The sequence below is a fragment of the Syngnathoides biaculeatus genome, chromosome 3 (assembly GCF_019802595.1).
Source record: "Syngnathoides biaculeatus isolate LvHL_M chromosome 3, ASM1980259v1, whole genome shotgun sequence".
NCBI lineage: Eukaryota > Metazoa > Chordata > Actinopteri > Syngnathiformes > Syngnathidae > Syngnathoides > Syngnathoides biaculeatus.
The window spans coordinates 5,103,985-5,130,190 of NC_084642.1; the positions used below are offsets into that span (position 1 = coordinate 5,103,985).

Here is a 26,206-nt window from a genome sequence, read left to right on the forward strand (position 1 = left end):
TCTACGCGCACAAACGGCGTTATTACGGTGTTATTACGTAAATATCTTCATAAGAACACAGTGATGTGAAAAAATAAATACACACTCACCGATCCCACACCTTTCATTAGCAGAATAACGTTTTACGGATTAGTTCCAAACTGAAAAAGTGAGACTCGTCCTGTTCACAAACTATGTTTAACTTTCAAAAGGAGGCTACCGGAACTGCTCTCAGTTATTTGTACTGTAAACAACTATTTTGTCATAACAGGGGACTTTAACATTCATGTTGACAATAACATGGGAAAAAACATCTGAAGAACTTTCTGTTAAACTAGACACATTTGACCTCTCTCAACATATTAAGAGTCCAACTCACCCTCAAGGTCACATCTTAGGACTGGTCATCTCTACGGATGTTGAAATTCTGGCTATTTATGACCAGTTTTCTTGTCTTCTTTGAATCACATATTCTTCCAAAAGTTCATCCATTTTCTTAACCGCTTATCCTCACAAGGGTCGTGGCGAGTGCTGGAGCCTATCGCAGCTGTCAATGGGCAAGAGGCTGGGTACACCCAGAACTGGTTGCCGGCCAATCCCATGGTACATAGACAGACAGCCGGACTCACGATAACACCTAGGGGAAATTTAGAGTGTCCAATTAACCTTGCATGTTTTTGGGATGTGGGAGGAAACCGGAGTGCCTGGAGAAAACCCACGCAGGCATGGGGAGACACCACACACAGGCGGGTCCAGGATTGAACCCAGGACCTCAGAACTGTCAGGCCAAAAGTTCAGACAAGCACATGCCGAAATGAGAGTACTGTAGTTTACGGAGACTGCAGCTGTGCCACAAACGGTAACTGCTGAGACGGTTGATGAACCTCTGGACAACTTCACAAATGTCATGAATGCTGCCACTCCTCTTCCTATAACTAAGACCAACACCACCTTGAGGCGACCGAAAACACAGCACAGCGATGGTTAAGAGCGCTCAAAGTTTAAAAAAGCGGAACGCAAGTGGAGAAAAATTTAATTCCAAAATGACGATGATCTCTACGGACAATGTCTTTGTCATTTTAACCGAGAGTTAGTCAGGGCTAGTCAGAACCTCAACAATACTCGCCGTCTGTTTGCTGTGGTTGACAGGCTCACAACACCCGAACGCCCACCCCCCGGATCAGATTGATCCAGAACGCGAAACAGCTGATAAATGCAATACATTTCCTTGTTATTTTAGTGAAAAATATGATCCATCAGGTTAAATATCAGCACAAATCAGTAAAATGATACAATGATACTACATCTGAAGCCACGTAGGGAAAGGTCTATTATCATGTCAGAATTTGATAGTCCACCAAAAAAAACTGGTCAGCAACTGAAACCATCACCGAGCAGTCTTGACTCAATACCATCTGACTTTTTCAAAACTATTGTGAAATCAGTGCTAGCTGATTTGCACCAGATAATCAATTGTTCACTTCAGTCTGGCGAGTTTCCGAAAGTTCTTGAAGTAGCTGCTGTTAAACCTCTTCTAAAAAAAACAGAGCACTGGACAATTCCACGTGAGCAAACTATAGATCCATTTTAAATCTCCCGTTCATAGCCAAGATTCTTAAGAAGGTTATTTGAAATCAACTCAGCAATTTCTTGTCTTTAAATGGACTTTTTGACAAATTTCAGTCAGGTTTCTGACAGAATGTGCTCTTATCAAAGTGCTAAATGATACAAGGTTGAATACTGACTCGGGAAAGGTGTCAATTTTGGTCTTGTTGGATCTCAGTGCGGCTTTTGATATGGTAGATCATAATATATAATATTGCTAAACAGGTTGGAAACATGGGTACGACTCAATGGAACGGTCCTTAAATGGTTTAGGTCCTACCTGGAGCAAAGGAGCTACTTTGTAACCACTGGAAGCGCTCAATCTCAACAAATAGCAATGATGTATGGGGTCCCTCAAGGGTCAGTTCTTGGTCTCCCTCCTGTTCAGCATGTATATGCTACCTGCAGATGACACACAGTTATATCTCCAGATGATTACAGTTCAAATGAGGTGTTGTCAGTGTCTAAAGGAGATAAATAACTGGATAAGCCTCAATTTTCTTCAACTAAACCACAATAAAATTGAGATCATTGTTCTGAAAACAAAGAAAAAAAGATTGGTTTTAGTAAATACCTGAACTCAATATCTTTAAAAGCCAAAAGACCAAGTCCAAAACCTTGATGGTCTGAGAGATTCTGATCTGACTTTCAGCAGTCATACCAAATCAATTAATAAAACTGCTTTTTACCATTTGAAGAAAATATCCAGAGTGAAGTGAAAGCTGACCAGCGGAAGCTCATACACGCTTTTATCTCAAGTAGACTTGACTATTGTAATGGTCTTCTGACTGGACTCTCCAAAAAGAGCATTAAACAGCTGCAGCTCGTTCAGAATGCTGCAGCTCAGGTTGTGATCAGTACAAAGCAGTCCGAGCATATAACTGCAATTCCAAAGTCAGCTTTAGAAGATATTTTAAAGTTCTGCTACTGGTCAATAATATCAACCCAGTGGGGCTCTGAGATCCACACTGAGGTCAAATGGTGGAGCACAGAGTCCAAAGCAAACATGGTGAAGCAACAATTAGCTATTATGCTCCATACAGTGCGCATGTTTTTAAATCCAGGTTAAAAAGTCTTTCGTCTTTTTTTTTTTTTTTTTTAGAGGATTACAATTTTTTAAATATTTCTTGTCCTGTGTGCCATTTTAACTGTATTTTTCATTTTATTTTATTTTTCTATGTTTTGTTTTTGTATTTTTATTTGTATTTATTTTTTTGTCAAACTCCTTTTTGTCACGGGCCACATTGCAGTTCGGGTTTCCCTCAGAGGGCCGTCACGACTGTGAAACCATAAAAATCGTTTATCGCCTCATCATATTGACACGTGAAATTTATGAATTACTTTTGGAATCAGAAATCAAGGGTAATGGGTTTTTCAACTATCGCTGAGGTTTGCTAATGTAAAAATGCTTGCAATACCTCAACGTTATGATTTATGATATGACAATTTGAAGTTTTGATACAGATTTGAACAAGAATCACGGAAGTTGACAACATGATTTGCCTTTGCGGGGCATATAAAATCATGTGGAGGGCCGGATCTGGCCCCGGGGCCTTGAGTTTGACACCTGTGATTTAAATGCTTTTAATCACGTAAAGCATGTTGAGTTACCTCGTGCCATACAAATAAATTTGCTCTGCTTCAACTTTGAACTTTTTACCTCTGGTGTGGCTGACCGTCCGTCATGAAACCAAAACAAAACGTTTTACGAGATGCAATGTTTGATGTGTGGCGTTGCTTTCAAAACAAGAACCTGGTTAATCATTTTTGTCACACTGAGAGCGGGAATAATGATTAATAGTTCATTCAAGGACACCCGAGCACAGTGGAGTTTGCAAGACCAGCAGGGCCGACGTGAAAACAAATAAAAGCCACGATAAATAGATCAGTTGCGGTTCCCTGACCTAAAGCATGTTTCCATAACACTCCTTTGAGTTTATTTACAATCCTAAAGTGTCCCAGATTGAATCGAGAGATTATGCATTTACAGCGACTGACCTCACGTCATGTGACCGACGTGGGTAGTTAAGGGATTGGTTTTTATGAGAGCCGGCAGCAAGAGGTCATGGGATTTCTACTGCTGGCATGAATTTTAAATTGCCTTGAATGAGGCTCTCCCACTGCTAAAAACACAGGCAGCGCTCTCACCCGGAGAGAGAGAAGGAAGGAGAGAGAGAGGAATAGGTTGCATACACAAAGAGGTAGAGAAAGAGTTGGAGTGGACAGCACCGGATGAGAGGAGGAGGAGGAGGAGGAGGCGGGACGAGAAAGAGAGGGGACGGACCCGGAGGGACGGAGGGGAAGGAGGGGGCGTCAGAAAAGTAGATGAGAGGGACAGGAAAGAGGGAAACTGAAGGAGTCTGGAGAAGAGAGCAGGAGCACACACAAAAAAAAAAGGAAAAAGGACAAGTCAGCAAAAGATCTTGGTAGCGTTCGCCCGACAGCTGCAGTGATCCGAGGGGCCTGGGGTGGGGAAGCGAGCTCACCGGAGACAAAATAAAAGTCTGGTTTACATTTTTATTTTTATTTTTTTTGCGGGAGAGGAGAAAAGAGGAGGAAGCGGAGAGCTTCTGCAACCTCCCCGTGTCCGGCAGGTGAACATGGACTCGGACTCCGGAGAGCAGAGTGATGGAGACCTCTCCCCAGGTATGCGGATCACCTTCGTTTCGGTTCACGGGACGGCGCGCGCACACTCCGTTGCATTTAACGCGATGCGCTAACTCTACAGGTGATAACGCCAACACCTTTCGCTAAGTAGTACGAAATGTGGCTCTCCAGGTATTCGACATCTTATTCCGCAATTAACTCTCATGAGTTACTCCGATTGGCAGACGGAAAAGTCGTTTGGATCAGTTGCACGTGATGAGAATGTGAACGTTTTCCTCAAGAATTAAAAGATTAAACTTTAGCCCAAGATTTTAATGGCGTGCCACAGATGGACATGTTCATCGGAAGTAACTGTAATGAATGTGATTTCTGATGGCTAATTTGAGTATTTTATGTTTAATATTCAAAGTAATAACCCTGCAGCTGACTGGCGACCAGTCAAGGGTGTAGTCCGCCTATCGCCCCAAATTAGCTGGGTTAGGCTCCAGCAACCTGTGACCCGGAGGCGGTATGGTGGACGACTGGTTAGTGCATTGGCCTCACGGTTCTGAAGTCTTGGAAGATCAAATCCTGGCTTGCCTGTGTGGACTTTGCCTGCGTGGGTTTTCTCCGGGCACTCCAATTTCCTCCCACATTCCAAAAACATGCATAATTAATTGGAGACTCTAAATTGCCCCTAAGTGTGATTGTGAATACAGCTGTTTGTCTCTATGTGCCCTGCGATTGGCTGGTAAACCGGTTAAGGGCGTACCCTGCCTCCTGCCCTTTGACAGCTGGGATACGCTCCAGCAGTCCCCGTGACCCTTGTGAGGATAAGCGTCAAAAGAAAATGGATGGATGGATCATGGGTGTTCCAGATTTAATATTAAACAAAACCATTATGGTTCTCCCACATTTTTAGATTAGAATTAGTTTTATAATGAATATTCTAGACTTAATACAGCTACTCATGTGAATGGGTGCCGTTGGCTTTCTCTTAGAAATACTGTAACTTTAACGGGTACTCTTGATTTTATATTAGTTGTAACACCAACGGGTATAGTATATTTGATGGTAACTCTGCATTAAGTACGAAAAAGTAACTATGTACACTTAATCCAAGCCTAAGCGGCGTCATTCAATCACACGCTCACCCTCTTGTTAAACAAATCTTACAAATATTGTACATTATAAATCACTCTAAAAGTGATTAAAATGCATTTTAATGGTAAAAAAATGAAATCTTTTTCAAGCACCTAAACTACGTTTTCATCAGTCCTGTAATCGCCTCCCATCCAAAAAAAAATGCATTTGCCGTTGTTCCGCACAAACGTCTCAGCCGCTGTGAGTTATTCGATGCCAATGAGTAACGGAGAGCGCGGCGGGATCGTCTGGCGGCGAAAGGCGGCCCGGTCGCCGCCAGTCACCGGCGAGCTCCGACACGTGCTCGGTCGTCGACGCGTCCGAGCGGTGCGAGGGGGCAGCGTCCCCGACCGCTTCTCCCCATCTGTTTGTCCATCTGCCACATTGTCTGTCGGTCTTTTGATCCACTGGCAAAGGTGGCGGGAATGCGGACGTGCGGGCCAGGTGGCAGCCCGACTTTCATACGCGGCCGTGGTCTGAGACCGCCGATTGGACTTCATTTTGGTGTCAGAGACTGTAGAACCGAATAAATTCAAGCGCAGGAGACTTTCCCGTCTGGACTGCGTTGTGAGAGCGAAGGAAAATGACTTTTTTTTTTTTTTTAATACAGTCTGACTCATACTTAAATGCATCCTGCTTTGCGGCCGCACCACACTTTTTATCATTCGGTCGGCTGTCAAGGGAAAGAAAAAGTGGCACGGCTGGCTTAGAAAAAGGTCAACAATTCGGCTTTGCGATATTTAACGACGACAAGCTGTGCTACTACGAAAGGGCTTTTGGAGTTTTGTTATATAAGAGATGGCGGAACGTGTGAAGAAGTGTTTAGAGCGTTGGCCTCACAGTTCTGAGGACCGCGGTTCAAATCCTGTGGAGTTTGCATGTTCTCCCCGTGCCTGGGTGGGTTTTTTCCAGGCACTCCGGTTTCCTACCACATCCCCGAAACGACTCTAAATTGCCCCCAAGTGTGGTTGTGAGTGCGACTGTTGTCTGTCTCCATGTGCCCTGCGATTGGCTGGCAACCAGTTTAGGGTGTACCCCGCCTCCGGCCTGATGACAGATGGGATTGGCTCCAACACTCCCGCGACCCTTGTAAGGATAAGCGGCTATGAAAATGAATGAGAGATATGCTAGTGTTAAATTATAAGTGCTATTACTTATTTTGTAAGCTGGAACAAAGTGTCAAAAGAGTAAATATTGACCTGCTGTGCTTGAGGTGAACTTTCTGGGTGTTAGCAAAGCATTTTTTTTAATCATATTTTATCATGCAACTTCCCTCCACTTGTTTTTTTTTCCTCTCTCTGTATTCTTCTCTGTGACCCCTGACCTACATCAGGGAATATATTTGATCCAAGCAGGTCATACAGCCCCCGTTGGAAAACAAAATCAATTGCATTCAAGTGTAGCATATTGCTTCCCGCAACTAGCAAATGATATGCAAAGTATAAAAAAGTATTCAAGTTTTTGGTTTCTGGAGGTTCAGTTTTGGAAACAGTTTAAGTCACATTTTATTGTACTACTGGAGCGCACAAATAAGCCAATGACAGTTTTGACTTCCATGATTAAGGGGCATATCATCGGAATGTAAAGCAACCTTTAAACTTTTTTTCTGGCAGCATCATTTCAGGCTAAAGTGGACAAAACGTCAGTCGGGAAATGTCAGAGGTGACAGGAGGTGATGAGCTGGCGAGATGTTTAAATTGTCAAAAGCTTCCCCACAGAAGTCACAGCAAGGATGAGAGCGAGATCGACATAAAAATAATTGGCATCATGTCACTGACGCAGACCATGCAAGCGGGGGAGCATCGTTAAGTTAAAAAAAAAACAGGTGGCATGGTGTGACTGGTTAGAGCGTCGGGCTCACAGTTCTGAGGACTGGGGTTCAAATCCCAGCCCCGCCTGTGCGTAGTTTACATGTTCTCCCCGTGCCTGCGTAGGTTTTTCTCCGGGCACTCCGGTTTCCTCCCACATCCCAAAAACATGCATTAACTGAGGACTCTAAATTGCCCATAGGTGTGATTGTGAGTGCGACTGTTTGTCTCTATGTGCCCTGCCTACTGCCTTAAAATAGATGGGATTGGCTCCAGAATTTCTGCAACCCTGATGAGGATAAGTGGCTCAGAAAATGCATGTATGCATGCTTATCCTCATGAGGGTCGCGGGGAGTCCTGGAGCCTATCCCAGCTGTCAACGGGCAGGAGGCGGGGTACACAAACAGTCGCACTCACAATCACACCTAGGGGCAATTTAGAGTGTCCAATTAACGTTGCATATTTTTGGGATGTGGGAGGAAACCGGAATGCCCGGAGGAAACCCACACAGGGATGGGGAGAACATGCAAACTCCACACAAGCGGGTCGGGGATTGAACCCGGGACCCTCAGAACTGTGAGGGCAACGCTTTTCCAGCTGCTCCACCATGCCGCCTGGATGGCAGTAAGAAACAATGGAAATATTTTCAAAGAATTTTCTGCCATCATCGAGTATTGTTATTTCAAACTATCCATTCCACTTTCCCCTCCCGATATTCCTCCCCGGTGGCAAAGTTGATACTTTTCGCGACTTTCTGCAACTAGTGGACACTGGACCATGAGTCAGCTCACAGCCTCTTTTAGCAACCTAATCCCGATGATTCATTTGCCCAGAAATCAATCTGCCATCTGCTGGAGTTATTTCCACGCTTTTTTTTTTTTCCTCCGACTTCAACATCGCGTTGGAACTTTGACTCGTTCCGAAGCAGTCGTGACATTCGCAGCGGCGCGAGGGCTGCTGCTTTTGGGTTGTTTTATAAACAACGAAAGTGCAGTTGCTGTTTGATGACACAACAGTAATGTAATCCTCGGCTGTATTCAAAAGCGTCCAAACGCGCAAGTGCACTAGACCGCCCGTGCTTGTTTCACAGGCCAAACGGAAAGCTGAGCATTCATGCGACCTCTTTGATAGCCACTTAAGGGTTCAAGTCCTCATTCGCTCTTTGTCCTCACTAGTAAGACAATTTAACACACTAAGGCACACTTCCTCTCACGAGTAACTATTTTGTTTTCCTCCACTACTGCCTTCCACTTTTATTAGTTTTGATCCGACACTGGTAATTAAAAAGCAGCACTCGTCGCCAGCCGGTTCTACTAATGTGCTGGATTGTCCTAGCTGTGAGTACAAAGCGCATTCTAGTGCGTGGACCTCAGGATGGCTATCAAGTAATAAATTCTCAAACAGCTTTCCATGTGAGACAGTGTCGCGGTCTGGCACGCTTCCCCGAGTTTTTTTAATCGGATCCACAGACGGAGAGTAGTCACCGCACACTCCTGCACACGACAACACACCCACAGCCCAGACTCCCGAGCTGCTTCTGGAAAATTCTAAACTCAAACTCTCGAGAAAAAGAAAAAAAAAATGAACAAAGCTGACAGTGGAAAAGGGAACTCAGGAGATATGCCCCCCCCCCCCCCCCCCACCATTCCTTCCAGGTGTCATAAACATCACGTGACGTTTCAGTATCATCTGTGGAGCGTTCACAGACGGATTTGGTTTCTCGTCGCTTGAGCTCCTGAAACACGGACCGAAACCCGCTGAGGCGTTTTTTGAGCAGGCCTCACAAGGTTCTGCGGTTCGATTGGAGACACAAAGCAAACACAGACCGACGACTGGACTGCTGGTGCCGTGTCCAAGTCTGGCTTGAGACTGCGGGGCTCAGTGGATCGCGATGGTGCAAGCAAAAAAAAAATGTAATTAATGAGGTGGTGTGAAAGGCAGCACCAGACTTTTTTTTTTTTGTCTTCACACTTAACTGTGGCACAACAGAACCAATTCTGCTCATTATTATAAGTCTGAGTAGGAAAATAAGGAGGCATTACCTTAATAATTCCACCTCATGTCGTGTTATTATCCCCAATGTTCAGCAAGAACAGTAATAACCTAAATGACTCACATTACAGCTACTAGTGCAGAACATGCTTGTTTATAGCACGCGGCCGGTCATGCAAAGAAAAGAAATAGTGTGAATTCACGTTTCCTCTGATGAATAGAATCGAGATCATTTTCACGGCCAAGAGAAACAGGAAGCGAGCCAAGTCACCATGACAATACTGATTTATTTATTATTTAATTCAAAAGGGCCAGCCAGTAGTGCCTTTGACTGACCCTACTCGAGTTTTTCGCGCTACGAGACCTCACGTGGATGATAGTCAATAGTTGTGCTGTTACAGCTCACAAATGATTATATTCATAAAGGGATAACTATGAGGAAAAACGATGCAATTTTGAAAAATGAAAGTGAAATTTTGATATAGAGAAAAACACCCCAATCTTGACAGGAATAAAATTGAAATAAGAAAAAAATATCTGAGACTAAACACGGAATACAATTTTTTATGATATATATGGAATTGGGAAAAAATGAAAATGAAAAGTTATAAGGAAAGCATTTTTGATTTATGATAATAAAGTCAAAATCTAAGAATTTTTGATCTGAGTAAAGACAAAACTTGAGAATTTGAGAACAGCTACTTTACCAAAGTAACGATTCAATGAAAATGTATTGCATATTGAATGTAAATTAAAAATGTGCTTCAACGTTTGAAAAAAAAAAATAATTCTTAAAGCAAATTAAAATGTACTGAACTCAAATGTTAAACAACTGAACTGTACTTTGGCAGTACAGTGATGCCTCGGTTTTCGACCACAATCCGTTCCAGAAAACGCTTCGAGAAGTGATTTGTTCGAAAACCAAATCAATGTTTGTCATTACAATGAATGGAAAAGGAAATAATGCGTTCCAAGCCTAGCTTTTTAAAGCTTTTTTTTTCCTATTCGTGATAATAAACTGCATAGTAGAAATACATGAATAGTTTAAATACTTTATATAATAAAATAATTTAAGAAATATATTTATTTTTTGCTTCAAATGTATGCTTTAGCAGGAGAGTGTGCTAGACTGGGAGCGCATTGCCGTAACTGTAGCGACTCGGCCCGCAGCCTTGTAGCCTTTTTTCTTTTTAATTAACAAAAGTGCAGAATAACTTTAAACAAGCAACATGCCTTCTTTGGAGCCATGATTGGGGGTTAATACGGTCGTCCTCAATAAGAAGAAAAACAACAGTCACTACCGGGACACGTCTGTGAACAGAGGCTGCGTTGGACAGAATAACAAAAGTGCACTGGTTGTGCCGCCCGCATTATGTCATTTCCGGGTTTTTTCAGCGGCGTGGTAATTCACAACAAAGCGCCGCGTAGTGGGTGAGCTGGTCTGGCCACGGGGAATAGGTTGTTTACAGGTTTTGTTGGGACGTTCGATTACCGATTTTCGTTCGAAAACAAACACGAAAATCTCGAAATTTTCATTCGAAAACCGGGACGTTCGAGAACCGAGGCTTTATTGTAACTCACATTTGCTCATGAATTGGAGCAACACGAGCTCAAACCCACAAGAAAACCAAAGTTTGCCAAAACTGTGAGCCTCCAAATTGTCATTGAACTCTATTACATCATTCACACCCCAGAATAAACCATTTAAAAGTGTGCTTCTTCCTTTGTGTCTAAATTACAGCCAATTTCCCCCTCTTTCTATCCAATAAAGCCTGTGGGAAGCACCAGGCAAACCAGAAATATAGTTGTGGTTGACGACATTAAATGTGGCACTTTTTCGAGTAGGCCGGGATTAGAGCGAACACATGCCCCCCGTGTGTGTTTGGATTTACGCTGTCAGGGGACGGGGTTAAGTTTCTAGGAGGAATTTATTCCTTCCGAGGCCCAGAAAACTCTTCAAATCTGCGTTTGTGACAAGAAGCCAACCACAGTTATTTCCTCGTCATTCGTTGGCCGTGTTGCGTGGGCCCGCTGCCGCCCAGGAGAGCGGCGCTTGGGTTTTCCTCTCAATGCGATCGCGCTCACGAGGCCAAAGTGAATAACGTATCCAGCTGGATCCCGATTACCAAAGCAGCGGCAAGATTTTCGAGAGGCCAACTTCCTGTTGAGTTCCTCCCGATGATTTTCCAAAATATCTCCAGCTCGTCATTTCAAGTCGTTCATCCACCTAAAATTGCTCACCTAATGAAGGTTTCATTATATTCAAAGCTTCCAAAAGGGGATATCTAACTTGGGGTCATTGTACTAGTACCGTTTCCTGCAGTGCACTAGTAGAATAGCAAATCAATTCTGAAAAAACTGACTCTGGACTGACGTTTGAGCTTTTATTAAATATGTATTCTTGATATCTAGCCCAAGGTCTATGTACTAGTACGCTCTTTTTCCTCACTAGTAGGACAACCTACGAATACGAGCAGGACATGTTAATAGTAAGGCAACACTGTGCACTATTTGACAACTGCATACAACTGGTACTGGTGACAATTACACTAGTTAATACCTAGCCCACCCTGTAATTGGCTGGCAACCAGTTCAGGGTGTACCCCGCCTCCTGCGCGTTGACAGCTGGTATAGGCTCCAGCACTCTCTTGTGAGGCTAAGAGGCAAAGAAAATTGATGGATGGGTGGAATACCTAGCCCATCAACTTGTAAGATGGTCTAGAGATGTTCAGTATGCTGATTTCCTTTAGCATGTCGTATTGCATCCTATGTTAGCAATAACCTAGCAGACATTAGACAAAATAATATGGTTTGGTGAATATCTTCATGTTTACCATCCATCCATTCATTCATTTTCTGAGCCGCTTATTCTTACAAGGGTCAGGGGAGCGCTGGAGCCTATCCCAGCTGTCATCGGGCAGGAGGCAATGTACACCCTGAACTGGTCACCAGCCAACCGCAGGGCAAATGGAGACAGACGACGGGTCGCACTCCCAATCACACCTAGGGGCAATTTAGAGTCTCCAATGAATGTTGCATGTTTTTGGGATGTGGGAGGAGAAAACCCATGCAGGCACGGGGAGAACATGCAAACTTCACACAGGCGGGGCCGGGATTTGAACCCAGGTTCTGAGAACTGTGAGGCCAACGCTCTACAGCTCCTCCACAGTGTTGCCAGTGTGCAAACAGTAAGAGTGAATTATTTTACTTTTCCGCTGCTATAGAACCGTCTCCCATGTTGTGACAACATATGCTAAGATATATTTTACAAATTCCGTTTAATGAGTTCAGATGTGTTTAAAGCATGTGGGAGGGGTAAAACTATAAACGACACTGAAAATAATTTCTGCTCCTCTATTTTGGATTTGCTCAAAGACCAGATAGGTCTGGACCACATCCTCAGCAATAAAGCGTTCATTGTATATTCTCCTTTGATTATTAAAGTCCCTTGTTGTGGCTGATGTTTTTTTTTTTTTTTCCCACAAGATTTGGAAAAATACACCACAAAAAAAAAAAAAAAGTGTACAATTGAACTTTTGATGCTTGCTGAGCTTTGGGCTAACAAGATTATTTGATATCACAGGGTGGAGGAAGGGATGGGGGGGGCGGTCCAATCCCAAAATGTACAACTGCAGCGGCAGTCGATTTCAAAGGTTCGGAATTTATTTTTAAGCGATTTTATTTCAATGCAGCGCTTGTCGACATACCATTTGATGAGCTCCCATCATGCCGAGGGGTCAAATACCTGCTGAACACGCACTAGCGTTATCTTATCCTCTCCACAGTCGCTCACTTTTATCCGTCAGGATTTTTTTTAATAGAACACACGTGGTCGAGCCTCAACGGAGACCGATTCACCATGTGAGGAGAGCAGATGTGCCCGCCGGTGGTTACTAATTGTACTGTAGAACCCACAAAGTGACAGAACCACATCAGATTTAGTCTCGGGTCCGATTTCTTTGCTTGGGAGATTGAAAACCATTTGGAATCAAACCTGAAAAAAGTTGGACATCTTATAAGCACTCTAATAATTTTAAGTTTGGATCAACTTCTTCTTCTTTGGTAATCAGTACGTATGTGGACAGCATGTGAAAAACCGTATTGACCTAATGACAAATGTACATAATTCACACAATATTGCTTCCTATGACAACCTAGGTACAGTCAGAGAATGATCCATTTTAAAAAAAAAAGTCCAAACTTATAAAGATCGAACTCTTCAAAAATCAGTGTCATGTGATCAAAAGTTCCCTTTTGTATTCAAAGCCTTTTCACAGATAAACTAATAGATTTGAAGTCATATTTTAGGGGAAAAAAAAGGTTTGGGACTATGGCAAAATGGCACATGACCTGATACAGCCAATCAAAAGCCTCAGCTTTAAGAGGAAGTGCTGTGAAAGAAAAATTCTGAGCTTTTAATAAAATTTTTCAAATGTGATTTCGACTTAATGGAAAAGGAAATTTCCATGGCGTTGAATTCAGACAAAGACCAAGCTCACTTCGCAATTCATTATCAAATAAATGTTCCCCATCAAAGTGAATTAAAATCTCATAATACCCCACGTGTATGTTTTCAATTAATTTGTGTAAAGAACACACAACATAAGATTTCATGAAGCGTAATAGACTTTTCCGACTGGTAATCTTAAACTACGCCCCCCCTTAGCTACATTTGCCGTGTCCCACAAGCTTCCAAAATGGCGACTGAACAGAAGAGGTTTGAATTGGATTCTCTATCGCGTATTCCAGATAATTTAGCGGTATGGTTTTTTTTGCCAAATGCATCAGACTTGTCCGAGAGAGTTCTACAGAAGGGTCTGAACTATTTCACGCAAGGATATGTACACAGAATTAAGATTTTGGACGGAGCAGGGCGCAATGTCAGAGTTACAGCGAAACGTTGGCAATCGATGCAAAAAAAGATTGACGCCTCACAAACTTCATATTGAAATCCAACAGGATAAAATAGTGGAATCGTACTGCGCATGTCAAGCAGGGTGAGTACTTATTACTTGGAAAGATCACAAGTAATATTATTGTAGTCTTTATAAGTGAGTGGGTGTATTCATTTGACCTGGCTCGTAATGCAACCCAGTGCTCTGTCTTAAAAGTCTGATGTGATACAAATGGGCAAATAGACATTTCTCTTGCATGACATCGCGGATTTTACGCATCCCCAACCCGACTCTTCGGCATAAAACATGACACACTTCATTTAGCAGGTCAGTGATACACTAACAAAGTGAAAGTTGTTCTCCCGCAATGTATAAAGCACTGATAATAATTAAATCAAACTCGGAGAAGATACTTCTCCCTCACTTACCTTTGAACATACAGCCTTGTATTTGTTGATATTGTACAGCTATTGCAGCTATTTGATTGGCTATCATTGTACGACTGATTGACAGGTCGGAAAGGTCCATTATTACAAAAGTCACACACACGGAAGTATTTGTTATGTGCCTTTAAGAGGTGTGACTTATTGATTATTATCCAGTTGGTCGTTCAAGTTCAGTGAGAATGTCTTCAAACTAGCATTTCAACTTTGTCTCATTTGGTTGATGTCCGTGACTACAAAGGCAAATTAATTGTTCATTGGGATTCATTAATAAAGTAGACCCCGCCCCCATTTCTTGGCCCCCAAGAGGAACAGCAGCCTCAGCATCTGGTTACTGAACCTCTCTCGAGCTTCCCACAGGCCCATTTGGACGTAAACTGAGTCGGAACGGGTCGACTAGTAAACAAGCCTCCCGGTCAGAGTTACGGGGAGCTTTGGCACGGCCTGGAAGTTTTGCGCCTGAGCGTACTGCGCGTTGAGTGGGAGCCTTTGCGGCGCCGTGTGGGTCTCTGTACAATCAACGTGACGCCACGCTGGGACTTGGCCAGCGCCAGTGACAGGAGCTACTTAACCGGGGCCGGAAAACATTCACTTCCTTGGCGCCGAGCTGAGTGAAATGCAGTCGAGAGAAGAGGAGATTGACAAAATAAAAGAGTTAGCGGCGATGATGCTCGAGGTGACATCACGCGTGAGTGGGAAGGTGAATCTGACGCAAAGGCACTTTGACAGGAGCTGCAGTTAGTCCTTTTTCTCCTACCACCCTCGCCACATTTCTATATCTGCGTCACTCACTCTTCAATTATGCACGCCCCAGCTCACAAACTGCATATATACATAGTTCCTTTCCCTCTTGAGTGAATGCCGCGAAATGAAAATGTACGTTTTGTTTTTTTTTGTAGCAAAAATTCTCCCCTCCTGTGCTTTCTCTCCTAAAAGCTTAGATTCCTTTAGGAGAATTTAAGTCAGATGAGTTTTTTTTTTTTTTTTGCATTGAAAAGCACCAATAATTGCGGTACGATTTGTGCTTGTCGTGAAGACAAAAACATAAAATGTCTTTATAGGTAGACATCAAGGAGTTTTCCGACTAAAACATGAACATTTGGTCCGGTGATCTTCGCTGTATTCGGTCAACAAAGAGCTCTTGTCTTGTTGCGTAACGGTGCTCGTTGGATTTAATTGGAATCATTCTTCATTTTGAGCATGTGGCAACAACTGCCCCAAAACTACTGGAACAATTCTCGTGCTGTTGGTCACAGAAAAAAATCATTCCGGCTTCTAAAAGAAGAAGAAAAAGGAGGGGATAATGGACCTTTTCATTGATTCAGCGGAGACACCTACGTGTCCGCAGGAATCTGCCGTGTATGATTTGTACGGAACACAAGAATTTAGGATTGATATATTTAGAATAGCACCAGAACACGAGCACTTGATTACACATCTGAACTGGACATTTATCTAGTAATGTTTTGCTCACGTTGCACATGCACATGCAAAACGACTTTAATCAGAGCAATATTTACATTCATAGTGCAATGTCATTTTGCACAGGCTATGTTTATGTTTACACCAACAGCATGTGCTCGTCTTATTTAGAAGAAAAAAATCTTTTAGCCTTTTAGAGCACGTGGCACAAGATTTTTTTTTTTTAGCGCACTTGGAACAGTTAATCTACACCTTCCTATCAGTCAAGTTTTTTTTTTTTTTTTTTAAAGCGAAATCACACTGCCAGCACAGTAAAGTGTTGGCCTCACAGTTCTGAGCACCTGTGTTGAATCCCAGCCCTCCCTGTGTGGAGTTCGCATGTTCTCCTCGTGTCTGCGTGGCTATTCTCCGAGTGGGCACTCCGGTTTCCTTCCACATCCCAAAAACATGCAACGTTAATTGGACACTCTAAAATTGCCACTACGTGTGATTGTGAGAGCGGCTGTTTGTCTCTATGTGCCTTGCGATTGGCTGGCAACCATTTCAGGGTGGTAAGAAAATGGATGGATGGAAATCACATTTGCTTTTAGAGGCCTATTTTTCTCCAGTTAAACAAAACAAATTTGTCATAAAAGGAGAGTAAAATATTGTATAATTAAACAAATCTTCAATCTAAGCATGCAATTTTGTCAAATGAAGATCTGTGAAACAGCATCGATGGTCAAAATTTGCATACATTTTATAATGATAAAACTTCAAAGCCTTTTAACATAGAGCATAGAACATTACTCCCAGTCATTGATTCCATCTGCTTTATGGGAACGACGACTTTTACTGTTGGGAACTACTGCCCCACATGAGATGGGGACCTTCCTGTCATTTACTTTGCACACTCATCTCTCTTCCAGTATACACTACTGCCATACTTCCCGGACTTGCCTGTATACAATCACTTAATAAACCACAATCACCACCCCCAAAAAAGCCCCTTTTGCTGTTTATATGCAAGAGGCTTGCTGCATGACACTCCCGTGTATTGCTATGTGTTCGTGATGAAGATTTGGCAGAGCAAAGTGGTAGAGAAAAGCTCCCACAGTGGAGGCAAGGAAGCCCAAGCCGCTCGGGTCCAGTTCCCATGCCCGACCGAGCAGATGAGCCAGGCTTGCTCTGTGTGAACTCAACAATAGCAGACCGCAGCTGCGTGAAAAATTAGTGTTGAAGAAGATAAGAGGTCAAAGGGCGCGAGGTCCACTATGCGATCAGATGGGATCTCTTACGTACCACTTGCCGTTCCCAGAAGACGGCAACCGTTAGACTGAGCGGCCGCGATGGGAGCCGAGGCGGAGGTCGCCGGTGTCGCGTTCTCCGTGACGGGCAATCAAGCCGACGATGGCGTGTTAATCGGTCGCATCTCCTGCCGCTTCCTGTTTCGGCCTCAACTCTGCGGGGACGGGGTCATTTAAAAAAGGCGCCACGCAGATGAGCTACAAAGAAACAAATTAGCTTAAAGGCTCTTTGTCCCTTTCTGACTCTGAATGGATTTTGATGGAAGTGTTAAAAAATGTTTTTTTTGTAACCAAACATTTTGAGTGTAAATGGAACGGTTTTGATATTTGACAGCAATTAAAAGATATCTTTGTTATCCTGAAAATGGGATGATCTTTACTAAAGTGTATCAAAGTGCACAAAAATCTAAAAATTTGTACTTTTTGTACATTTAATACAAATGTGGTGCACACAGAGGCTATTGTGTTTTCTAAATTGGACTTTAGCATGAGGAAAAATGGTAATAGTGGAAATATTGAAACTGCCATTAAAGTGTATATTTTTGCAGGGTTCAAATGTAACAATTTTCAAGTGAGAGGTTAAAAGAGTCCAGAAAACTGTCTGCGTTCCCACTGCATAAGAAACATTTAGTCTTTGAAGGGTTGGGGGGTGGGGGGGGGGGTGATCACAAAACAGTCAGTGCGCACATCTGTGAGCGAAAGGAAATTCATTCTCAAATCTGACAACATTTTACAAATGATTTTTGACTATGAGAAAAGACCTGTATTGCGCACGAGAACATTTCCGTCTTGTAAATACGAAAGCGTTTCAATCGTAAGTGTGAAGTCATCCTGAATTCCGTCCCCAATGCCCCCAATAAATCTGCTAGCTACAGTAAATGCTAGCAAACAATGCAGACTAAATAAGGTAGCATCAATGCCGCAGCATAGTAATGGCTACTGAACAAAAACAGTCCGGCAACATACGTAGACAACATAGCGACAAGTACGCATTTAACCTCCACAAAACATATTTGTTGGAAAGACTGAAAAGGTTTGTGTCATAGTTCATGCCCTGGAATGGATTCATTCCATTTTCATTATTTCTTATTAGAAAAATAAACTAAGATCGGTGCATCTCAAAGGTTGAAAATCCGCCTGTATACAACAAGATCATCTTTCATTAGCTCCATTTGGCAGAATTAATTGGAAAACATTTCTGCATACAGTAGGTCTCTTACGCAGTTTACAAAAAAAAAAGTCAGTTTCAAAGAGAATGTCCTGCAGAGTTCTCAAAAAGTCAGACATTCATTTTACATGGTCATTGTCACGAACCTTCGGTACAGGGGGGGACCCAAGTGCAGGACTTCGAGGCAGAGGCATAATGTTCAATGTAGTTTATTCCGGAAACTGGGTCACACACGGTGTATCGGTCCGACAAGGCAGAGCTACAGAAACTCTAGGCTAGGCGGGATCCAAATGACATGCATCAAGGTGCAATGACTACAGAGCAAACTAACAACTCAACAGGACAGGATCAGACAAAAGGGCACAGAATCGCTCTGACTAGGGTTACTCTAACTTATGCGTCGAGCAGAGAGTCCCACAGGCAGTGAATGCAACTCGATAACGCAAGGCAACGAACTGGCAAATGGCAGCGACAAAAACTCCAACTTAAATGCCTGTCTAATTACAATCCCAGTGTGAAACAGCTGTGAATGGTGACAGGTGTCACCACCCACAGCAGTGGCGTGGCCACGCCCCTCTTGGCAGTGGCCAAGCCTTGCACATGACAGTCATTACCTTTCATGGAATCAGAATAGCTACATGATACATCAGGAGGATGTACAACATTGACTTGTGTAGTGGCGTTCCAATGAAAAACGCGCGGGTTCAACTTTCCAACACAGTAAAAAAAAAAAAATAATAATAATAATAATACTACTTAAATGAAAAGGACTTTCAAGCAAACCATGAGAGCAATTTAAGAATTATAGATCAACACTGCAACTCTGATTGCCGCTCTACACCCTCAATTGTTGTTCATGGAGTGGTGACTGGCCGCCTTCAGGAAAGACGTAACATGGGCGTGACTCCGAACAAGACATCTGGCCTGTCTGCGTGAAGACCAGAGAGCTACCTTCTTTTCAGACCTGGCGTGTTTGAGTAATTACATGACAGTGCCAGTTGAAATCCCGGTCAATCTTTATAGGACTGATAGAGGAGGAGAGACTTGGAATGGGGGGAGTTTGCCAATCCCGCCAGTCATGCTGTGGTGCACCCTCCTCAGTCGTCCTCTTGTTAACCAAGCAGGTCATTAAAATGTTAACGGTTAGAAAAACTTGATGCAAAGAGAAGGCCTGAGGGGGGGGGGGGGGGGAGATAGGGAAGGGCAAGCTGTCAGGCATGTTCTGTTGAAGTGAATTTCCTCTGACATTTTGTTAGAATTGATGCGAGGTCGGTGCGGTTGCGTTTGTCCCCGGGGACGACGCACTTGGGAAGCGGGAGTGCATCCAGCTATTTTCTCACCGCAGTACGAGCAGACAAAGTGGCAGATTCACAGGAATGGATCCGCCCGCAATCCCACGCGTTGGCAAACGTGAGCTCGGCTAAATCTCGTTAGATCCGCTATGAAAGCTGTGTCAACTATTTTGCCTTCCAAAGATAACTAAACCAGCAGCAGCCTCTGACCAACGGGCCGATATCACTCTCTTGGTCATTTGTTCACAAACGCACACAAAAGAAAATCTTACGCGGGTTTTTCAAGATTCGGCTGAATTTTCACTTCGACTCGCGACAGATGAGTTTCACAACCAAGTGATGGACCAATATTGGGCATTTCTTTGCAGAGGAAGTAAAATACGCCTGATTGTTCAAATAGCTGTTACCTAAAGTGTTTGAACACTGCGACAACGATCCTACTTTAGTTGGCGTTGGGATTCTTTATGCATTAAATACTCGCTGAAACTTCCATCCATTTTCTTAGCCGCTTATCCTCACGAGGGTCGTGGGGAGTGCTGCAGCCTATCCCAGCTGTCAATGGGCAGAAGGCGGGGTACACCCTGAACTGGTTGCCAGCCAATCGCAGGGCACATAGAGACAAACAGCCACACTCACAATCACACCTAGGCGCAATTTAGAGTGTCCAATTAATGTTGCATGTTTTTGGGATGTGGGAGGAAACCGGAGTGCCCGGAGGAACCCCACGCAGGCACGGGGGAGAACATGCAAACTCCACAGAGGCGGGTCCGTGATTGAACCCAGGACCTCAGAAGTGTGAGGCAAAGCATTGGCTGCTCCACCATGCCGCCCTCGCTGAAACTTTGTCCATCCATCCATTTTATAAGCAACTTATCCTAACAAGGGTCGCGGGAAGTCCTGGAGCCTATCCCAGCTGTCAAAGGGCAGGAGGCGGGGTACACCCTGAACTGGTTGCCAAGCAATCGTAGGGCACAAAGAGACAGTCGCACTCACAATCACACCTAGGGGCAATTTAGAGCTGAAACTTTGTAATGAAATTAAAATCAACGTGCCTCTCTTTTTCTGTTTAAACGTCAAGTGGGAGTGGAATTAAACATCTTGAAGCACGCATTTGACCTCATTTTTTAACAATTGTCCACTGTTGCCTGTCGTCAAGTTTGCTCCCACCATCTTGCTGCTTACCTACGTTTAGCTTCCAACTCAAGTCAAAATGACCAAACACACACTGCGCTGCAAAATAGCTATAATATGCCCAAAAAAAAAAAAAAAAAACTTCTGTTTCGAACATCTGACCTTCACAACGTGACATTTTTGTCAGCACCAAACCAAATTTATGTAGTAGACTGAACATACTGTAAGTAAGACTTTGTGTGTCTTTGTCTCCCATTACCCCAAGATGGGAGCACCTGGTTGAAGAGTAACAAGCTCAATTTTTCAACCATTTCAAACAATTCCACTCAACATCATGACGAGTTGCGTTTCGAGTCTTCCATCCATCCATTTTCTGAGCCGCTTATCCTCACAAGAGTTGCGGGAATGCTGGAGCCAAACTCAAAGGGCTACGGGCAGGGGGCTGGGCACAGCCTCGACTGGTTGCCATCCATCCATCAAAATATGGATTTCATTGAAACCAGACGTGGCACCAAAAAAAAAAAAAGCTTGGCAGTGGAGTAAAGACCTCAGCCAACAGTGAATTGCTCACCCAATAAACAAAAAAAAGGGTACCAAATTTCTGTTTTTCTGACCACAGCAGTATAAGTTCTGGCAAGAATGTGCCTGTAGTAAAATGTAAACCACAATTTTATCTATACGTCCGTGAGTCTGCGCCAAACTCTTGTGCTGGATCTTATTAGAGCGCATAACTAACGAAGTGTGGTTACTGCTCGATGCATAATAAGCATACCGCAGAATTGCATACTTGACTGGCTCCAAAGGCACCAAGAGGCAATAAAATCATTCAGCATTCATGGAAAAGTCACGTCACCGTGACGTTACGAAAGATTCAACGGAGCCCTAATGGGCCATTCATGTTTGAAGAATATGTACCAAGGTAGAACAATAAAAATATATATTTTCGGGATGCTACCATCATCACCGCTATCCTTGAGCATCTCAGCTCCTGGAGTGCTTGTACCAATAATATTTGGAGGGGGACAAAAAATGTAAACGCATGCAAAAGTGAATACAATGCGTGCGTGCCTTTGTGTGTACACAACACACACACGTTCAGTCACGGTCGCTGCGTGTTTTTGTGCCCCGCAGCAAAAAACAACACATGCACCTGCGGCGTGTCACCGACCTGCCGCCGTCCAGTGCTGAACATCTGCGTGTTGTCACTAGCAACGTTTGCGCCTCCGTCACGTCACGGGACATCTGATCCCGACGGGAGAAGAGCAAAAACGCTGTTAATTCATTGGTTTCGAAATTAAAATTACATTCATTGGAAATACCATTTAAAACATAAACTATTGTATGACACATTTTGCTTCATCAGTTTAGCCATTTTTCACCCTGAAATGAGGAACTTATAATATATGCATTCAAATTTGTTTTCATTGTACTTTGGGTCAAATATTTTTTTTAATGAGCATGACTGTCTTAAAATAAACAATTTTGCATCCATTTCCTTATTTGACACAAATTATTCACAAATTTGAAATGATTTAGACTACTGAGCGGTTAAAAAAATGTCAAGAAAAAAAAAACGCAACCTTTGAGCACAAATGTTTCCCTGCCGCATCTTAAAAATCATCATTGTTGTGCAACATCCTAATTTCATTATCGTACGTCACCGGTGAGACTGGAAAGTGTACGTTAGTACTTGATAACTTCAGTATTTATGCGGTGTAAAAATTAAATTACTTAATGCTAAATAAAATGAAAGAATTCTGTGTACTGACTGAAATTTGCTTTTCAAAAACCCAGATATTAAAGTTGGCTATTGAAGTCAATCTAAAAATTCAAAACCACACAGACGAGCTGACAAAACTTGCGTCGATTTTCCCGGTAGTTGTAGCCCTCCAAGAAAAGACTATTTGAACACAAACGGGGCAGTAACACATGTAGACAGACAATATAGACATACCGAAAGATTATTCTTTTTCCCTTTTAAACTGGCTTCTGGTGGCCGAGGTACAAAAGTCAAAATAGGAGGTTACGTGGTGCTGGTACAGATTAATGGCTCTTCAATTCAGTTCAATGATTAAAGATGATTTGTGACCAACAGCTTTCATTTTTGAACTAGCTTTTTAAACTACTTTTTAACGAGCTAAATCTATCCTGTGTTAGAGAGTCTGTGAAATATGTATGTACCTGTGCACATCTGGTGTTTTTTTTTTTTCCAACCACCGAAGCCATTTATTTTGAAGGGTATTTGTTGTCAAATGGCACATGATAAAGGGATGGGATTTATTAATGAAGTAAAATCATGTCAACCATCATTTCCAAATCTGCTGAATAAAGTCGAGGATGTGTTCAGAGTAAGCATGTTAAAATGTTAATGGGTTAGTGGCAGGTTTAAAGCCTGCATTTCGTTTCCTGTACATGTATTTCCGATAAGTAATCCTTGTCATTCTAAGTGAATAACTAAATCCACATGTACAGTACTTTGTAGAGGGTGCGCCATGTATAAATTCTTTTTTTACGCAGGGCAGGCTTTGGCTGCTCTCCATGTTCCACACAGTACGTATATTTTAATGTAATGCAGCAAAGAGTGTTGACTCGGCACTCTAAAAACATCAGGCGGGACAAAGAGAGTCTGTCTAGTTGACCGCCGGAGCTGGTGGCGCAGTGGGCACCTTCCTAATCCTGACGTCAAAAACCAACTTTTGAAAAGACTTATGGACACACGGCTTCTGGGGTCGGATGCTGCCCGGTGGAGTTGCGCTACTCCCACAAGCGTACAGTATATGAAACGCTTCATTTTGGAAGAAAATAAAAGTCTGCATGGGCTTCAGGAACAGTTCTGAGCGATTTTGTACAAAGAGTCAGAAAAGTTCCGGGACTGCTGTTCCAAAAGAGGTGCCTGTCGATACCGATTGAATCCACACAGAGGATACAGAATATATGACAGAATACTTGTGCATTGAATTGCAACCTTGCTGCATTTCCCGTGGCAAAAATAAATTAGATGTAAGGAAGTTTCTCCCCTGTAGAATACAGTGGTACTCTGTTTTCGAACGTCTCTGTTTTCGTACGAACGAAAGTTTCGAGATTTTTTTTGCTTTGGCTTTCAAACGAAAAACGGTATTCGAACACCCCGACCGGCTGACCCACGACAATTTGTTATTGTGCTTTCGAACGCACCCCCCAAAAAACAGAAACGGCGCAACCAGTTGACCGACACACGCCTCTGAACGCGCTAGTGACTTTTTTGCGTGCGTGTTTCCGAGCTATCGAAGAAGTATGGCATGGCGAAATCGACGATCAGCACCATTCTGAAACACAAGGATGCCCTCAAAGCAAGTGATGTTGCTAAAAGAGCAACCGTGTTAACTAAGCAGAGGCCACAGAACTTGGAGGAAGTCGAAAAGTTGCTTCTTTCAGCGCTAAATGGAACGACATCCATAACTTTGTAGAACTTGGTCACCCTGGCAAAGCAGAATGTTGCGGAGCACTGCAAAATTTCAATGATGTTGTTATGAGCCACTTCAGGAAGGTCCTCAAAGGACAGTAGAAACCGATTCTTTCGTTAAAAAGGGCGGGTCACCCCCACCGAAGACATTTGAAACAGGTGTTTTGCATTGCTTTTTTCTTTTGTTCCATTAACCCTACCTCTAGTTGCAAGTAAAAAATTTTGTACGTTACATACTTTCTGTCCAAATATAAAACAATGTTTATTTTCTCCCCTCATTATTGGTTGTTTAAAGTTATTCTGCCCTTTTGTTAATAAAAAAGGTTTACAAGGGCAGGGTCCGAGTCGCTATAGATACGGCAATGCACCCCCAGCCTAGCATACTCTACTACTAAAGCATTTTAAGCAAAAAATAAATAGATTTCTTAAATGATTTAATTATATAAAGTATTTAAACTATATATGTATGTCTACTATGCAGTTTATTACCGGGAAAAGCTTTAAAAAAATGGTTTAAAAGATAGTTTTAGGCTTGGAACACATTATTTCATTTTACATTGATTGTAATGAGAAAACGTGCTAAGGTTTTCGAACGTTTCACTTTTCAACCAGCCTTCTGGAACGGATTGTGGTCGAGAACCGAGGCACCACTGTAGTTCTTGTCACAAACACATGCGTACCCACAAAGTGTCGCCTCTGCCCATCGCAGCAAAGTACACAATAAAAATTCACTGACTGGTGGAGGCACCCAAAGAGCAATTTCAGGCTTTCGATGTCTTGCTCAAGAAAACCACAGCCGGGGGATCCAATGAGTCGTCGAGGATGGGTGGTCCATTGCCGCGCACTCTCCCATCTGTCAGCCTTTTTTTCTTTTTAAACCAGAACGGGGATGGCCACAGTGGAAGGCGGTCACTAACCTCTTCGACGCAGCTATCGTGGTCGAGGAGCCAGTTTTCGTTCATCTATTGTGACATCCCCCAGCCAACTGACTCATAATCGTTGCGCTCCATCCGCTGACTAACACCTCAGAGTGTCTCATCGTCTTCGTTCTTCATCACCAGCGTCCTTCATGTTGTTTACATTCCTAATCAGTGAGTTCAGACTGGGGTCAAGGAGTTGACCAGCACCTATCGGCATTTTGGGTGGAAAGTAAGCAAATACGAATACTTTGGAAGTGTATTTAAGAAGATTATTCAAGCAATAAATACTGTTAGAATCAACTGGATAAAAAAATATTTCGCGTTATTAAACAACAGAATGTGAAGTGCAGGTATTATTTTTGTCCACTGTCATCATCGTGTTCCACCGTATCTTTTGTGACTTAAGAGTGTGTATGGCTTTAAAAAGGTAAAACCTGGCCACGTGAGTGACAAGGGAGTCAGCAAATGAGATGTGAAATGATCCCAAATTTTGGACACTCCCTGTCCTTTAAGTACAACTTGCTCCAGGCTTGCCATCATCGCAAAAACTTCTTTCCACACCGATCTTAACGAGATTCTGCAGTAACATCAGTCCATGTAGAACAGGGGTGCCGAAACTTTTTTACCCCAAGATCTACTTTTCAAGCACCCAGCCTCTTGCGATCGGCGGGTTTAGGGACGTGGATGTCTTTTTTTCGTTGTACTTTCCATAAACGGTTCAAAAATGCTGCTACTCATTTCACTCCACTGGCAGATTAGGCAAACTCACTTCCAAATTGACATCGTGAAAAATAAGTCTTCCTCCCATTCTGTATGAAAGTGATATTTTTGTCTTCTTCTTTACTCCAGCACCCATACTCGTGTTTGATAAGGGGGAACTCGCTGACTAGCGTGTTCTCCTTGTTTGCGCATGCGCGGTGAGCTAAAGGTCAGAAAAATACGGCTGTCTTTTTTTTTTTCGGCACGCCGTAGCAATCGACAAACTGCCTCGAGATCGATCGATGCATTGAAAAATAATCCCTGTGATGCTTCAAGGTGGAGATTACGCGTCATTTTTTTTTGGTCTGACTTATTGGGGGATATATTTGACCAAT

The 26,206-nt window shown here is 43.0% G+C and overlaps 1 protein-coding gene across 1 annotated transcript in view; it reads left to right on the plus strand.

Moving 5' to 3' along the window:
• Positions 1–3,888: 3,888 nt before the first annotated feature.
• tnfaip8l3 (tumor necrosis factor, alpha-induced protein 8-like 3) overlaps positions 3,889–26,206 on the plus strand; it is a 28,049-nt gene continuing 5,731 nt past the window's right edge. The window contains exon 1 of the mRNA XM_061813808.1: positions 3,889–4,230. Within this exon, the coding sequence (XP_061669792.1) occupies positions 4,185–4,230 (46 nt within the window). The 5' untranslated portion in view covers positions 3,889–4,184. The remainder of the gene's footprint in view (positions 4,231–26,206) is intronic.